Here is a 17,012-nt window from a genome sequence, read left to right on the forward strand (position 1 = left end):
AGACAGAAGAGGGAGGCTGACAAATTCCCTAGGAACAGAAGGTTCAATAGCAATAACTGGCTAATAATAGCAAATCACTGATGCAATTAATACAACAAGAACAAAGGATTACAAAGAACAGCAGTAATTGATACAAAGGCTAACAATTCAGTGGTTAGAGTGCAGCACTGCAGGCTACTTCAGTTAACTGCTAGCAGTAGTTCAGCAGTTCAAATCTCACCACCAGCTCAAGATTGATTCAGCCTCCCATCCTTCCGAGGTGGTTAAAAAACCCAGCGCATGTGCAGAAGCTGAATTCCGCGCACGCGCAGAGGAGCAGGGGTGCGCAAGCCCGCAGGGGGACAGAGGTGCACTCCCGGCCCATTCCAGTAGGGCCAGGATTGATGGCCCGCCCCGGTTGAGAACCACTGTAATCTAGCAGGAGGAACAGCTGTTGATAATTTCAACAATCTTTTCCATTTCCCCCCCTCAAAATCCTTTTTAAAATATATTTTTCATATTTTCATATATAGTCTGCACAAATATTATTCAGAAACTTTACTTTCTTTGCCTTAGATCTGCATATTTATACCAGGTTGCATTTTTCTAATAAGTTCTTTCTGAACCCTTGAACACATTTGTCATAACGGGGAGAGATTTCTTTCTTCACAGAAAATCCATGCTTGCTTTTTCCCCCACGCAGGAGATCGAACTGCAGGAAGTGCGGAATGATAATGCCCGACTCTGTGAGGAGAACGCCGTGTTACAGGGGCAAGTCGAGTGGACAGAGAAGGTAATCATGGGACCTTCTCTTATATCCTCCCTCCATCTAACGTTGTGTAAGTTGGTGATTGTAGATCATGGCTTTAGTGTCCCCAAGGATGTCTTCATTGGGGATAAATATTCTTTCATTGTATAGCAAGTTCATTCATCTTTCTGGTGTGTTGGCTACACAAGAGCACACAACAGATTCAAACTTAATATTAACCGCTCCAAACCTGACTGTAAAAAATATGACTTTAACAATCGAGTTGTCAAAGCGTGGAATTCATTACCGGACTCAGTAGTGTCAGCCCCTAACCCCCAACATTTCTCCCTTAGACTATCCACAATTGACCTCTCCAGGTTCCAAAGAGGTCAGTAAGGGGCGTGCATAAGTGCACTGGAGTGCCTTTTGTCCCCTGTCCAATTGTCTTTCCTTTATCTCATATATCATATATATTTTCTTCCTTTCATATATCTTCTCCTCTATTTTTACATATTATCTTTATATATATTATTTCATGTCTATTCTCTTCCATATGTATTGTGTATTGGACAAATGAATAAATAAAAAAAAGTTGGAATATCAATACACAAATACATACAGTTCTGTAGAAAGACCCAACACCAGTTATGATCATGCTTAGAGCTCCATCAAATTAATTTTGTATGGAACAAATTAATCAAACCCTAAAGCAGAAGGGATTGTAATGCTCCTTGTATCAGAGACTCCTCCTCCTCCTCCTCCTCCTCCTCCTCCTACTACTACTACTACTACTACTACTACTACTACTAATTGACTGTAGCTCTTATTGCAGATTGAATCTGAAAATGCTGACTTGAGGCTGCAGGTTTCTGTAGTGACCGAGGAACGGGATTCGGCTCTTCAGAAAACCCAGGAACTCCAGGACAGGCTGGAGAGTCTCGGGCAGGCACTCAAGGTTTGTAGGGCTGTCCCAGAGCAGCTACCTTCTATGGATATCCTTCATTTTGGAAAACTGACCAGCAGAAATGGCAAAATTGGAATCAGGTTGTAATGGGCTCCCAGTTTTTCTGATTAAAAGCTAATTTTGAGGATGTGGATGAATGCAAATGTCACTTCTTTATTTGTGTTAGTCACACTCCTATGATGAATCAAGAGCTTGTAATCAGGAATTGGCATCAACCTGAGACAATTTATAAAATAATTAAAGACGAGTCTACGGAGAGGGGCGGCATACAAATCCAATAAATAAATAAATGCTTGACAGACACTCCATTTTATGCAGCAAAGCACAGATGGTGATCAGCACTATTTTCTGTTAAATCTTCAGAGAGGGGTGGCATACAAATCTAATAAATAAATAAATAAATAAATAATAAATAAATAAATGCTAATGCAATCCAATAATTAATACAGTGAGCTACAAGTTAGAAATAATTCTCCAGTTAAGGCAAAGTTAAAGATGCTCTTAATTGATGCTTAGCTCCTGGAGACTAGAGTATGCAATCATATTGTTCCTTGACAACAGGTCTAAGAAAGAGAAAACACACAAGTGGTCCAGAACTATCTGCAGCTCCAAAAACCTTGAGATAACTACTAGCATGACAAAGAGAAAATTATGCTATCACATTTAAATGGACATTTAATCAAGTTAAATAAAGATTTTGACCCTCTTCTGCCATTTCTTCCAAAACATCTTTTAGACATAGTCTATCCGTAGAAACATAGAAGGCAACATCATTATTGATGTTATTGAATAGAAGAATGGACTAGAATAGATTTTATTTATTGGCCAGGTGTCATTGGACACATAAGGAATTTGTCTTGGTGCGTATGCTGTCAATGTCCATTTAAAAAAAAGATACGTTCATCAAGAATCATAAGGTACACCTAATGATAGACCTAGTACAAGTTAGCAATCAAATCATATTAGGAACCAGTCAATATAAATCGTAAGGATACAAGGAACAAAGTTACAGTCATACAGTCATTTATGGGAGGAGATGGGTGATGGGAATGTTGAGAAGATTAATAGTAGTGCAGAGTGATTTGCATAGCTCAGGATGGAAAAACATGATCTGGGAGAGAATCACTCAGCTTTCTTATGTTTAGAATCTATTTACTTGTTAAAATGTTTTACCTGCCTTCATGGACTCTTCCTGATCTTCTAATTTTCCAGCACATGAGAGATGTTGCAGAACGAAGGCAGCAGCTGGAACATCAGCACGAGAAGGCCTTGCAGGCCTTGCAGAAGAAAAAAGATGAAGTCCGACAGCTGCAGCAGGTGACTTCTGTCAAAAGGAGGCTTCTTTCTTCCACGTTTATTCACACAAGCCTGATTCTTCCATCAGCCAGAAGCCCACATGCGAATGTGTAGAGACCCCATTGGCAAGAACTGGCTTGCTGCGGGGGTTAAGGAAAAATTCTAATGGTGGTGTTTTTACTCTGATGTGTCATTCAGCACATAGTAATTCCTGGTGCTGCGTTGATGTGAGCAGATGTAATCTGCCAAAGGATGGGGGAAACACCTCCCTACCGCTGGGCAAGGTGAAATTGCCTCTGCTTTCATCAACAAACAATTTGATTCTACCCTATTGGTACTTAACACATTTTACTTATTGTTCATTCATTTATTCAGACTGTCCCCATCTCTGTTAGCAGGATGGACAACACCTTGCGAATTGTGTTGGCGTTTAATTAGTGGTTTAATGAAAAGAAGGACTAGGGGGTAACATGACTGCAGTGTTACAATATTTGATGGACTGCCACAAAAAAGAGAAGTCAACTTACCTTCCAAAGTACCTGAAGGCAGGACAAAAAGCAATTGTTGTTGTGAGCATTAGAATTATTGTTGTGAGCCGCCCCGAGTCTTCGGAGAGGGGCGGCATGCAAATCTAATAAATGAATGAATGAATGAATGAATGAATGAATGAATGAATGAATAAGTGAATAAGTGAATAAGTGAATAAATAAATAATCAAACAAACAAACAAACAAACAAACAAATAAATAAATAAATGGAAACTAATCAAGGGGAAAAGCAATTTCCTAAGACTGAGAACAATTAATCAGTGGAATGACTTGCCTCCAGAAGTTGTATAGTAGGTGTTGCAATACTGGAGGATTTAAGAAGAGAAGGGACAACCATTCGTTTGAAATATCCTGTTTGAGCAGGACTTCCAAGGTTCCTTCCAATTCTTTGGTTCTACTTAACAGTCTGAAAACAGCATATAAGTGTATAATAAAATAACTCTAGTAACCTCTGACACCACATCCTCTTCATTGTCAGTCTCGAGTGCCAGGAACACAGGTCGCTTGTACCATGCCTCCACTGTCTCTGAGTCCTCTGGATCCATTGCTAATTGCTTAGATGCGAATGGGCCACAACAGCTTGATTATGGTTTACATTATTATGGTGTATTCATCTGTTATAAACCATGGCTTAACATAAACCTAATCAATACATCAAATGCAAATACATAATGGCTAGGCAGAATTTATAAATTCAGTGAAGTCTACAAGCAAATCACCTGTGCCAATGAAGGCAAATATTCCTGGGATAGCCAGCCTTCTTAACCTTTCTTTTCTCTTGGACTTAGGCTCAGGCTGAAGCTAGGAAAGAACACGAAGGAGCAGTGCAGCTTTTGGAGGTAAGGAGAGGAGAAAATAAAAGAAGGGGAGGTAAAAACCAAGATACAGTAAGGTGTAATTTAGTTTATTTAAAATAAACAAGAAATTTTCGCATCGAATACTGCCAGCTCTATGTGGAGCATGTGCTTGTCTTTAGAGAAGAAGACCCGATTAAGTTTGTCATTATGGAAAATACTAAAAGATTTCATTACAGCTCGTTGGTTTGAAGGCAATGTCTCTGATAATGGGCTGTGAGAGTAACCTTGGGAGCCAGGAGAAAGAGGATCTGAGATATCTCTTATCTGAGTGTTGCCCTGGCTACAGCTCTTTCTCCTGCCTCCCAAGGTTAATCTCACAATCCATTACACTTCCAGTGGGTTTTCGATTGATTTATCCGGTCCTGCAATCCATCACTGGATTTGTACTTAAGGAAGATGGTGATGTACAGTTAACAACTGTTTCCCCCCTCCCCTGCTGCTTTTTATCTTGTCAGAATTCCTTGGATTCTATGCAGGTACTAATGGTTTCAGATGTGCCAAAAATGTTCTGTTTTTCTCTCTTTCCTCGAACAAATCTTGATTGTTTCAGAGGCATTTGGAACAGAGAAATACTAGAATTAGAATTCTTTATTGGCCAAGTGTGATTGCACACACAATGAATTTGTCTTTGGTGCATATGCTCTCAGTGTACATAAAACAAAAAGATACATTTGTCAAGAATCATGATGTACAATACTTAGTGATTGTCATAGGGGTCAAATAAGCAATTTTAATAAACAATCTTAATAAAAATCTTAAGGATACAAGCAACAAGTTACAATCATACAGTCATAAGTTGGAGAAAATGGGTGATAGGAATGATGAGAAAAAATTATTAGTAATAGTAGTTCAGACTTAGTAAATAGTTTGAGAGTGTTGAGGGAATTATTTGTTTAGCAGAGTGATGGCGTTCAAGAAAAAACTGTTCTTGTGTCTAGTTGTCTTGGTGGGCAGTGCTCTGTAGTGACGTTTTGAGGGTAGGAGTTGGAACAGTTTATGTCCAGAATGTGAGGGGTCAGTAAATATTTTCATTGCCCTCTTTTTGACTCGTGCAGTAGCCTCGACGGAAGGCAGGTTGGCAGCAATTGTTTGTTCTGCAGTTCTGATTCTCCTCTGAAGTCTATGTCAGTCTTGTTGGATTGCAGAACCAAACCAAACAGTTATAGAGATGCAGATGACAGACTCAATGATTCCTCTGTAGAACTGTATCAGCAGCTCCTTGGGCAGTTTGAGCTTCCTGAGTTGGCGCAGAAAGAACATTCTTTGTTGTACTTTTTTGATGACATTTTTGATGTTAGGTGACCATTTTTGGTCTTGAGATATGATAGAACCTAGAAATTTGAAGGTCTCTACTGTTGATACTGTGTTGTATAGTATTGTGAGAGGTGGTAGGACGTTTTATGTACAGGCAATGAAAGAACTGGAGAAAAATTAAAATGTATTTGAGAAGCAATAATATAATATTTCTCATTTCCAAACTTGCATATAATTGTTGTGTCTATATTAGCCCAACAGAACAAGAGCAAGGTTTTAACTGCACAAGCTGTCCTTTCTGATGACTATCAGAAGAAAGGAAGAAATGTCCAAGCTATAATAAGCATGAAGGAAAATATGTAAATTTGACACTCTTAATGTGTCCTTCGCTCCCAATAGTCCTTGACTTACAACCTCAATTGAGGCCAGAGTTTCCATTGCTAAGCAAGGCAATGGTTTAGTGAGTTGCACCCGATTTTTATGACCTTGTCTGACACAGTTATCAAATAAGTTACTGAAGTTTTTAAGTGAATCATACTGTTGTTAAGCAAGTCCCACTTCCCCCACTCACTTTGCTTGGTGGTGGATTACATGGCCCTGGAACACTATAACCGTCATAAATCCATACTGATGGCATGTTCCCAGATTTAGGGAGTTGAACTCAAGTCACCCGTTCCTACTCAATACACTGATCCAGAGGTCTTCAAACTTGGCAACTTTAAGATATAGCTGGCTGGAGAATTCTAACAGTTGAAATTCACAACTCTTAAAGTTGCCAAGTTTGGGGACCCCGCGACTAATCAAACCTGACTACAAATTGCTGATTCTTCATACTTTACTCTTCTATGTTACTGGGCTATCACCTTTCCATCCTAAGTGTTAAGATTCACTGGTAGGATTTCTCCAGTCTAGAAGGGACTCTTACTGAAAAGTTAGCTAATGAGAATAACTTATTGTTCCTTTGAAATCAGAAAATCTCCAGCTTCACTTGTCCCCACCCCCCACCCTTGCACCCAATAATCCTTAAATTGAGTTCCCATACATTTCTTATACTGTATCCGTTAATTAGCCAAAAATATTTGGCTGGAAGAAGATTCCTTGCCCTTGTTCTGTGTGGCATACAGAGGAAGAGATAATGTGCACGTATTGTTCTGTAGAATAAGTAGCAATGTAGATGTGGTTAACATAGAAACGTTTTTGTGTGTGTGTGTGTGGGGGGGGGAAATGTACGATGGTGTGTGTCTTCTATTCATTGTCATTAATAACAAGTCTAGTCTGCAATTGGGCTCTCTCTTTTTTTGGTAACCATAAAAGCAATAACCCACCCATCCTCTTTTTACTCTTTCAGAGGCTTTTGCAGAAAGGAAAGAAAAACTAAGTTTACCACCACCACCACCACCACCACCACCACCACCACCACCTTAGTCTCTTTGGAATCATAATCCTTCCCCCTTTAATTTAATGTAATTTAATTGATTTATATGTCACCTAATCCCGCAGGACTAAGGGAGGCTTTACAACAATAACAATTTTGTCAGAGTTATGTTTCTTCTTGTCATGAGCTGTGATGAAGCAAAAACTTCAGAAGAAAAGGATTTAGGGGTAGTGATTTCAGACAGTCTCAAAATGGGTGAACAGTGCAGTCAGGCGGTAGGGAAAGCAAATAGGATGCTTGGCTGCATAGCTAGAGGTATAACAAGCAGGAAGAGGGCGATTATGATCCCGTTATATATAGTGCTGGTGAGACCACATTTGGAATACTGTGTTCAGTTCTGGAGACCTCACCTACAAAGAGATATTGACAAAATTGAACGGGTCCAAAGAAGGGCTACAAGAATGGTGGAAGGTCTTAAGCATAAAACGTATCAGGAAAGAATTAATGAACTCAATCTGTATAGACTGGAGGACAGAAGGAAAAGGGGGATATGATCAAAATATTTAAATATGTTAAAGGGTTAAGTAAGGTTCAGGAGGGAAGTGTTTTTAATAGGAAAGTGAACACAAGAACAAGGGGACACAATCTGAAGTTAGTTGGGGGAAAGATCAAAAGCAACATGAGAAAATATTATTTGACTGAAAGAGTAGTAGATCCTTGGAACAAACTTCCAGCAAACTTCCAGTAGTAGATCCTTGGAACAAACTTCCAGCAGATCTACTTCCAGTAGATCCTTGGAACAAACTTCCAGCTTACTGTGGTAAATCCACAGTAACTGAATTTAAACATGCCTGGGATAAACATATATCCATCCTAAGATAAAATACAGAAAATAGTATAAGGGCAGACTAGATGGACCATGAGGTCTTTTTCTGCCGTCAGACTTCTATGTTTCTATGTTTCTATGATGGCTGATCTTTGAACATGCAAGTTTATCCCACAATTCAGCACAGGGGTCTGCTTTTAAAATTGATCCCTTTATCCTGCCCAAAAATTACTGGAAACTTTCCTCTATCAAAAGTAGCGCTGAAAACTTTTACAAAAATAATTACAAAATATGTGACAAAAATACAGTAGGTAGCAGGCTGAATGAGAAAGCAGCACCTTCTAAAGTTTATATTGCTTATGAAGAGAATGTCTTGTCCCAAAAAGAAGCTACTCACTATCAGAGAAGGTGTCAACCACATTTCCCGAATATACAAATTCCAGAATTTAGATCTGGTGCCAGAGAAAGCCCTCTGACATGTCCCACCCTTTCCACTTGTGCCACTGCTGGGAAATGGAGATGGTCTCTCCATTGATCTTCACAAGCAGGCGAACTTGTACAGAAGGGAATAGTTGCTGAGATGCCACCAACTCTTTAAACTGTGCCCCCAAACAAACAAGGAACTAATGCCCACATTTGCAGGAGCTCTAAGATAATTTTGCTAGGCTGTGCCAAGCAGATGCATCATGAAATTAAATCTTTCAAAGACCTAGGATCGTGATGGAAAAAAGGTGGCATGGGGAGCCATATCAGAAGGTACGCGAGGCATTGCCCTCTGTCAGCTCCAGTGCACATGCACGCTAGACCAGTGTTTCCCAACCTTGGCAACTTGAAGATATCTGGACTTCAATTCCCAGAATTCTCCAGCCAGCATTCGCTGGCTGGGGAATTCTGAGAGTTGAAATCCAAATATCTTCAAGTTGCCAAGGTTGGGAAACACTGCGCTAGACAGATAATTTTCGGCCTTGGGAGAGGCCATTTCGCCCTCTGGAGGCTTCAGGGACACTTCCCTGAAGCCCCGGAGTCTAAAAATCCACCCAATGGGCAAACCGGAAGTTCTGATTTGTCTGTTGGGCTGTTGTTCACACTCCGGAGCTTCAGGATTTGCCCGTTTTTTCACTGTCCCAGACTTCAGTGATGCCTGTGCACATGTGTGAGGAGGGGGGGGGGTTGTATGCATATGCAAGGGCAGTGCGGGAAGTAGTGGTGCACATGCGTGGGGGGGGGCAGGGAATGGGTGTGGGTAAGTGCACATGTACGAGCACCTGCACACACATCCTTGTGGCATGCAAACCTTTAGTTCACCATCACTGATCTATGATCTACTGGCTGGGAAATGATTAGATTAGATTAGATTAGATTTATTGGATTTATATGCCGCCCCTCTCCGCAGACTCGGGGAGGCTCACAACAATGGTAAAAACAGTACATAGTAATAAATCTAATATTTAGCAATCTAAATTACAGTTTTAGGTTAAAAAGTCCCAAAAAGATAATGTTCTCCACCCAAAATGCAGTACCCAGGAACAACAAAATCAATCAATCAGTCGCTCAATCACTTAATCACTTAATTGCTCAGTCATTCAATCACTCAATCAATCTCCTTCCATCAATCAAGGGGCGTACACCGTCCCCTGTCCTATTGTCTCTCTTATATCTCCTATATCTTCTCTTCTATCCCTATATCCTTTTCTGCTATTCTCTCATAGTTATATTTCACTCCTTCTACCTGATTATATCCTATATAACCCTCATTGTGTATTATTGTGTATTGGACAAAACAAATAAATAAAATAAAAATAAATAAAGAATCCAACTTCATCTATCTTGGCAGTTTCTAGTCATGTGATTGCAACTTCCATGGTTACCCAGCCAGAACTGAATAATGCTGAGAGTTCTGGTTGAAGCCCACTTTAAGGTTTGGTGAGTGGGGACACTTTTTGTCAGTGGACCATAGTGGACTTAGGCTAGTCAACATGTCTGCGGATATTAACCTTAAAATCTCTTTTCTGTTCCTAAGATCTGCCTTCAATTGTAGCTAACATAGCTTTTTTCTTTGCGATGCAGGCCCGTGTAAGAGAGTTGGAAAACCAATGTCGCAGCCACACAGAACAGTTTAACTTCCTCTCTCAGGAACTCAGTCGGTTTCGCCTCCAAACTGGAAAATTAGGTGTTCCGTCCACTCCTTCCTTCTGTTCTTCCCTGGTGACTTCAGAGATTGTCTTTACTACTTGCAAGAGTTCTCCGCAACTCCCCAATGGCTTCAAGCAGAAAGGTGACAGTAGACAAGAGAAACCTTGTATGTTTCTTTGATGTTCTTGTTGACAACAGAATAATTCAGAAAGGGAAGCACCAAGTCCTCCAAAAACTTTCAACATATACAGTTAGTCTTTGATTTACAACACTTCATTTAGTTGCCGTTTGAAGTTACATCAGCAGTGAAAAGGTGGCTTATGACCATTTTCCATACTTATGACTGTTGCAGCATCCCCAGGATCACATGATCAAAATTTGGATGCTTGGCAACTGGCTCATACTGAGGATGGTTGCAGTGTCCCAGGGTCACATGATCACCTTTTGCAACTTTCTGACAAGCAAAGTCAATGGGGAAGCCAGATTCACTTAACGACCGTGTTAATAAATTAACAACAGCAGTGATTCACTTAACAACTGTGGCAAGAAAGGTTGTAAAATGGGGTAGATTTCACTTAATATCTCATTTAGCAACATTGTGCTCAATTGTGGTCATAAGTGGAGGACTACCTGTATTTTATAGGGGGCCTGCTGTAATGCTTGCTTTCCTCACCCTGGTGTCTTCTAAATTTGTTGGATTGTGATTCTCAGAATTTCATATCAATAAGGCACTGATGGCTTGGAATCCTGGGAGTTATAGTCAGGATGCCATGCTATGGTAGGGAAGGGCATTTTAATTATTTTAGGATGATCTCAGTCATAACCTGAAGTAGACGCTGTAGCTCATACTGACCCACTGTGTTGTAGACCAGTGTTTTTCAACCAGTGTGCCACGGAACATGGTCAGGTGTGCCGCGAGAGGGGAGAGAGAAAGAGAAAGAAAGCAAGAGAGAAAGAGAAAGAAAGAAAGCAAGAGAGAGAGAGAGTGAGAGAGAGAGAGAGAAAGAGAGAAAGAAAGCAAGAGAGAGAGAAAGGAAGCAAGAGAGAGAGAGAGAGACACTGAGGGAGAGAGAGCAAGAGAGAGTAAGAGAGAGGGGGAGAGAGAAAGAGAGAGAGAGAAAGCAAGAGAGAAAGAAAGCAAGAGAGAGAGAAAGAGAAAGAGAGAGAAAGAAAGAGAGAAAGAAAGAAAGAAAGAGAGAGAGAAAGAGAGAAAAGGAGAGGAAGGGAGAGAGAGAGAGATAAATGAGCAAAAAGGGGAGGAAAGAAAGAGAAATGAGAAAATGATTGAGACAGAGAATGAGAGGAAAGAGAGAGAAACAAAAGAGAGAGAGAAGTGACTCTTGATTTAAAGCATGTGATAAAAAGCACCCAAAGAATAAGAGAGGAAAACCCCCAGCCCTCACCTGTTTTTGGAAATGGTTCAAGAGTGTGTATACACACGCACGCACACACACAAACACACACACAAGGCGGAGATAATATGTATAATATGTATTGTCTTAGAGTGTCATTTTGGTTGGTGGTGTGCCCAGGATTTTGTAAATGTAAAAAATGTGCCGTGGCTCAAAAAAGGTTGAAAATCACTGTTGTAGACAAAAGATCCTCCATTCAATCTACAACTTCCCTAAATAGACTCCATAAAAAAATCTTGCCTTAAAACTGAAGAACTACTGCTGCTCAATTTAGATCTCTGATGGTGGACCTATGGCACGCGAGCCGTTGCCCTTGCTCAACTCCTGCACACATGCATGTGCCGGCCAGTTGAGCTGTTGTCCTGCTCACGCCACCCCTCCCCTCCTTGGAGTTTTCATGAGCCCATTTTGGATACCAGGTAAGTATAGGGCTCGTGTAGAGGCTCTGGATGGGCATTTTCAGCCTCTGGAGGGCCTCCATTGGGGTGGGGGGCATTTTGCCCTCCCCAGGTGCCAAGAAAGCCTCTGGGGCCTGGGGAGGGCAAACAACAGGCCTACCTGGTCCACTGGAAGACAGAAAATGGGTCATTTCTGGAGAGCTTCCGGGGAGGTAGAGGAGTCCATTTTCACCCTCCCCAGTCTCCGAGAAAGCCTGTGTAGCCTCAGGAGGGTGAAAAACGGGCCCACCAGAAATTGGGAAATGGGCCGTTTCCAGCCTCTGGAGGGCCTCCAGGGGTGCGGAGAGGCTGTTTTCGCCGTCCTCAGCTCCAAGAAAGCCTCTGGAGCCTGGAGAGGGTGAAAAATGGGCCTAACGGGTCCATTTGAAGTCGGGCAATGGGCTGTTTCTGGCTTTTTGAAGTTTCAGGGAGGCCTGCTACAGCCAAAACAAGGCGCAGGGGGTTTGTGTGTACATGGTGGGAGAGTGCAGGGGATTGCACATGTAGGAGAGCGTGGGAAGTCATGCACGTATGCGCATGAGGGCAGGGTGCATGGGGAGCATTGAATTATGGGTATGGGCACATATATTTTTGCACCCGAGGGAAAAAAGTTTTCCCATCACTGGTTTAGATGATACAGAACTAGAATGACCAGTGATCCAATTACAGCCACCAGCTTTGACCTTGCCAAGCCGTCAGCATATTTTCAGTGTTCTGCAGTGCTCCAAGACTGTCCTAAATCAGACAGCGTTCCCTCCCAAGCAGTCAGAGGGAGAATAATAAAACCTGGCAGACTCTCTGTTCTTTTTCAGCATGTTTGTTTCTCTGTGGCAAGGAACAAAATGGGGGAAAAACTCTGAGAATGCAGCAAAAATATCCGCCAGAGCAGCCAGAAAGCAATTAACAAATTAAAAACTAACCCACGGATGAACCATGATGCAACTTGAAAAAATCCAGAAGCCTAGGAGTTTCTCCCAGTACAGAAACACTGTCAGTAACTGTGAAATTATTGATTCATTAAATTTATTTACTCATATCCAGCAACTCTGGGCAGTTTGAATGAAACCCAGCAAAGTTCTCTTTACTTCCTTTGCACCAGAGTAGCGGCTGAAGCAATTAATTTCAGAATGAAAAGCTCTGGAAGGCCCATAGCATAATGGGGTTATGCAAGGCTGGGACGGATGTTGATTTGCCAAAAAAAAAAAAGGGAGGGGGGGTAAAGAAAAATTCACAGTAACAAATAGTTTTCTTCTGTGTCAGGACTGCAGAAACACAAAAGGCTGCCTCCTCTAAAGGAGACTGTTTCCCTATGAACCAAGCTTGGTTAAGATTGTTTTTCCCAACCTGACGGAGACTGATGGAGAAAGGGGACAACCGAGGTCATTGGCGGAGTGCCCAATGCTGCTTCGTCTTGGCATTGGAACACCACCACCCAGTGGAAGCTGCTTGGAAGGAAAAACACCCAGAACTGTGACTCATTCCGACATGGAACAGGAGATCTTTGCTAAAGGCATTTCATTTGGGCTCAAGAGGAGCTTTATATAGCTTTATTTGTTTCTTGTTCCATCCCGAACGTTTTCTCTGTGTTTAGCTCATGCTGGTCATTTCTCACTCAAGGACTGCAGTATTTGAAAGGTCATGGGATTGGCTTTTCCTTTTCTTAACCAAAATTTTTAGAAGCCATGAAGTCCTTGGATTGTTTATTAAGGATGGTCTGGGGCAGTGATGGCGAGCCTATGGCATGGGTGCCACAGGTGGCACGCGGAGCCATATCTGCTGGCAGCGAGCCGTTGCCCTAGCTCAGATCCAACGTGCATGTGTGTGCCGGCCATCTGACTTTTGGCTCGCAGAGAGGCTCTGGGAGGGCGCTTTCGGCTTCCAGAGAGCCTCCAGGGGGGGGGGGGGAGATGGCGTTTTTACCCTTTCCCAGCTCCGGGGAAGCCTTTGGAGCCTGGGGAGGGTGAAACACAAGCCTACTGGGCCCACCAGAAGTTGAGACACAGGCTGTTTCCGGCCTCCACAGGGCCTCCGGGGGGGGGGGGGGGAGTGTTTTCGACCTCGCCAAGCATTTGAATTATGAGTGTGGACACTCGCACACATGCTCTTTCGGCACCTGAGGGAAAAAAGGTTTGCCATCACTGATCTGGGGAAATTAGAGAGTCTACAGTTTTTCAGCCTATACAGTAGATTTAAATCCATGCAGTAAATTTAAGATTCATTTCAGATAGAAACTTCTGAAGAGGAATAAAATTCCTTCTTTCTTCAGGGGTGTGTGAAAGTGTGTGTTGGTGGGGGGGGGGGAGAAAGGGGGTTCAAATTTCATTCAGGTAGTCCTCGACTTATGACCACAATTGAGCCCAAAATTTCCAATTGCAAAGCAAGAAAGGCCATTTTACAACCTTTCCTGTCATAGTTCTTAAGCAAATCACCGCAGTTGTTAAGTTAGTAATACAATTGCTCAGGGGTGGGCTCCACTTACCTTTCTCTACTGGTGCACATAGTTCCCTCTAAGCTGAGCAGTGAGCAATCGCTCACTTAAAAATCATCATCAACTCAGAGTTTTTCAAACCTGCCCAGAAGCCGAGAGGGAAAGAGTGAGAGGGAAGGAGAGAGATAGGAAGAGAGGAAGAGAGAGAAACAGATAGAAAAAAGAGAGGAAGGAAAAGAGAAAGAAAAAGAATGGGAGTAAGGAAGAGAGAAAGAAAATCAAAATCTAGTTTGAAACTAGCTCAACTATTTAAGTGGCATTTTGATATTGATAGAGTTGCCCTATTATGAGCTCACTGTTATAGACACACAGTATTTATCTATCTATCTATCTATCTATCTATCTATCTATCTATCTATCTATCTATCTATCTATCTATCTATCTATCTATCTATCTATCTATCTATCTATTTATTTATTATTTCTGTGCCGCCCAGTCCCGAAGGGACTGCCACTCAGATACTATACTTTTCCGCCCACCGCAAAAAAAAATTAGAGGGAACACTGCTGGTGCATATCGTGACATTTTGTGTGCATGCATACCACCGTGTGTTTCTACTTGCGCATATGTGCAGAAGAACATTTGAAGCCAAAACACAGCTGAGAAGCCATCCAAACAAGAAAAAAGCACCAATTCTACTTCTGCGTATGTGCACTGGTACGAAAAATATGGCGGTGCACTTGGGCTGGGAAAGACAGCACCGGAACCATCATTCGTAAATTGCGTCATGAGCAGGCTGTTACCAGAGCTCCCGCACCAGACTGCACCAGTCGGAACCCACCCGTGTAATTGTTAAGTGAACCTGGCTTCCCCATTGACCTTGCTTGTCACAAAGTCACAAAAGGTGATCACATGACCCTTGTTTTTATTGTGAGCCGCCCTGAGTCCTTAGGGAGTTGGGCGGCATAGAAATATAGATAGATAGATAGATAGATAGATAGATAGATAGATAGATAGAAAGATAGATAAGATAGATAGATAAGATAGATAGATAGATAGATAGATAAGATAGATAGATAGATAGATGATAGATAGATAGATAGATAGAGAGATAGATGATAGATAGATAGATAGAGAGATAGATAGAAAGATAGATAAGATAGATAGATAAGATAGATAGATAGAAAGATAGATAAGATAGATAGATAAGATAGATAGATAGATAGATAAGATAGATAGATAGATAGATAGATGATAGATAGATAGATAGATGATAGATAGATAGATAGATAGAAAGATAGATAGAAAGATAGATAAGATAGATAGATAAGAAAGATAGATAGATAGATAGATAGATAGATAGATAGATAGATAGATAGATAGATAGATGACCCTAGGACACTGCAATCATTATAAATACCTGCCAGTTGCCAAGTGTGCAAGGGTCATGTGAAAAATGGTTCTTTTCTATAATAAACCTGAATGTTTTGTGAATGCTATGGCTTTGCTTGTCCTCCCTGCCTAGCGTGATGTACAAAGTTTGGTTTCAGATGCAGAAATTGTCCCTGTATCTCCACGGAGCAGCAGAAAAGTTCAAGACCAAGAGGTGGAAAGGTTCTCCCCAGTGGCACTTCGGCTCGCGGATCCTGTGGTGTCCCCTGTGGCCCGAAGTCCAGATACGAACAGTCCCCCAGTTGCTTCAAAAAAAGCAGTCAAGAAGTTGGAAACCCAGTCCAGTTCTTCCAGATCTGAATCCATGCACAACAACAGCCCCAAATCCTGCCCTACTCCTGAGGTCAGTAATGGATGTGTGAGGAGAGGGCCAGCTTTTGAATTCTGAACGCAAAAGATGTTTGGCCCACCTCACAATACAAAATGCTCATGGAGGTGGATCTGTACTGTTTTGACCATTTGCAAACTTATATCCTGTATCGCAGCATATAAGCCCAGATAAGTGAATAAGAGTAAGCCTAGCCAAAAATAATGAACAACAAGCTCTAACCTTCTGTTTTCTTTTGAGCAAGTTAGAGCAGAGGTGGGTTTCATCCGGTTCTGACCAGTTCTGGAGCACCAGTAGCAGAAATTTTGAGTAGTTTGGAGAACCAGTAAATGCCACCTCTGACCGACCCCGCCCCATCTATTCTCTGCCTCCCGAGTTCCAGCTGATCAGGAGGAAATGGGGATTTTATAGTATCCTTCCCCTGCCACGCCCACAGACCCAGTAGTAAAAAAAATAATAATCACAACACTGAGTTACAGAGAAAAATCTTCTTTTTCTTCTGAAGTGGGTGAATTGAAATAACAAAACTGTCAAACATGTGGTTGTATTTTCCCCAATGTTAGTGGTTTGTCTTTTTGCACATTTACTCAGAGATAGTGACTAGATCAGTGTCTCTCATCTTGGCCACTTTAAGATGAGTGGACTTGAACTTCTAGAATTCTGGCAATTGAAGTCTACGCATCTTCAAGTGCCCAGGATTTAGAAACACTGGTCTCAACAAATATATATAGGCTCAACTTATGAATGTAATAGAGTCTGGTATTTCTGTAGTGAATCATGATGGTTGTAAGTTGAGGCACCCGTGTTTCTGACCTGATTTTATGACCTTTTTTGGCAGTGGTTGCCAATGCCATGGTCATTAAGCAAGTCAATGCATTACTATGGGCTGATGTAAAGGGATAAAGATTGTTTGGTAGGAAACCAGGCCTCATGCCATGTAGGGCTTTAAAGGTCACAACCAATAAAGATCATAA

At 41.6% G+C, this 17,012-nt stretch overlaps 1 protein-coding gene across 1 annotated transcript in view; it reads left to right on the top strand.

The window, feature by feature from the left end:
- TSPOAP1 (TSPO associated protein 1) overlaps nucleotides 1-17,012 on the top strand; it is an 87,101-nt gene that overhangs the window by 38,018 nt on the left and 32,071 nt on the right. The window contains exons 8-14 of the mRNA XM_070735103.1: nucleotides 683-772; nucleotides 1,560-1,682; nucleotides 2,904-3,008; nucleotides 4,324-4,374; nucleotides 4,848-4,868; nucleotides 9,915-10,122; nucleotides 15,809-16,053. Of these exons, the coding sequence (XP_070591204.1) occupies nucleotides 683-772; nucleotides 1,560-1,682; nucleotides 2,904-3,008; nucleotides 4,324-4,374; nucleotides 4,848-4,868; nucleotides 9,915-10,122; nucleotides 15,809-16,053 (843 nt within the window). The remainder of the gene's footprint in view (nucleotides 1-682; nucleotides 773-1,559; nucleotides 1,683-2,903; nucleotides 3,009-4,323; nucleotides 4,375-4,847; nucleotides 4,869-9,914; nucleotides 10,123-15,808; nucleotides 16,054-17,012) is intronic.

The sequence above is a fragment of the Erythrolamprus reginae genome, chromosome 1 (genome assembly GCF_031021105.1).
Source record: "Erythrolamprus reginae isolate rEryReg1 chromosome 1, rEryReg1.hap1, whole genome shotgun sequence".
Classification (NCBI taxonomy): Eukaryota; Metazoa; Chordata; class Lepidosauria; order Squamata; family Dipsadidae; genus Erythrolamprus; species Erythrolamprus reginae.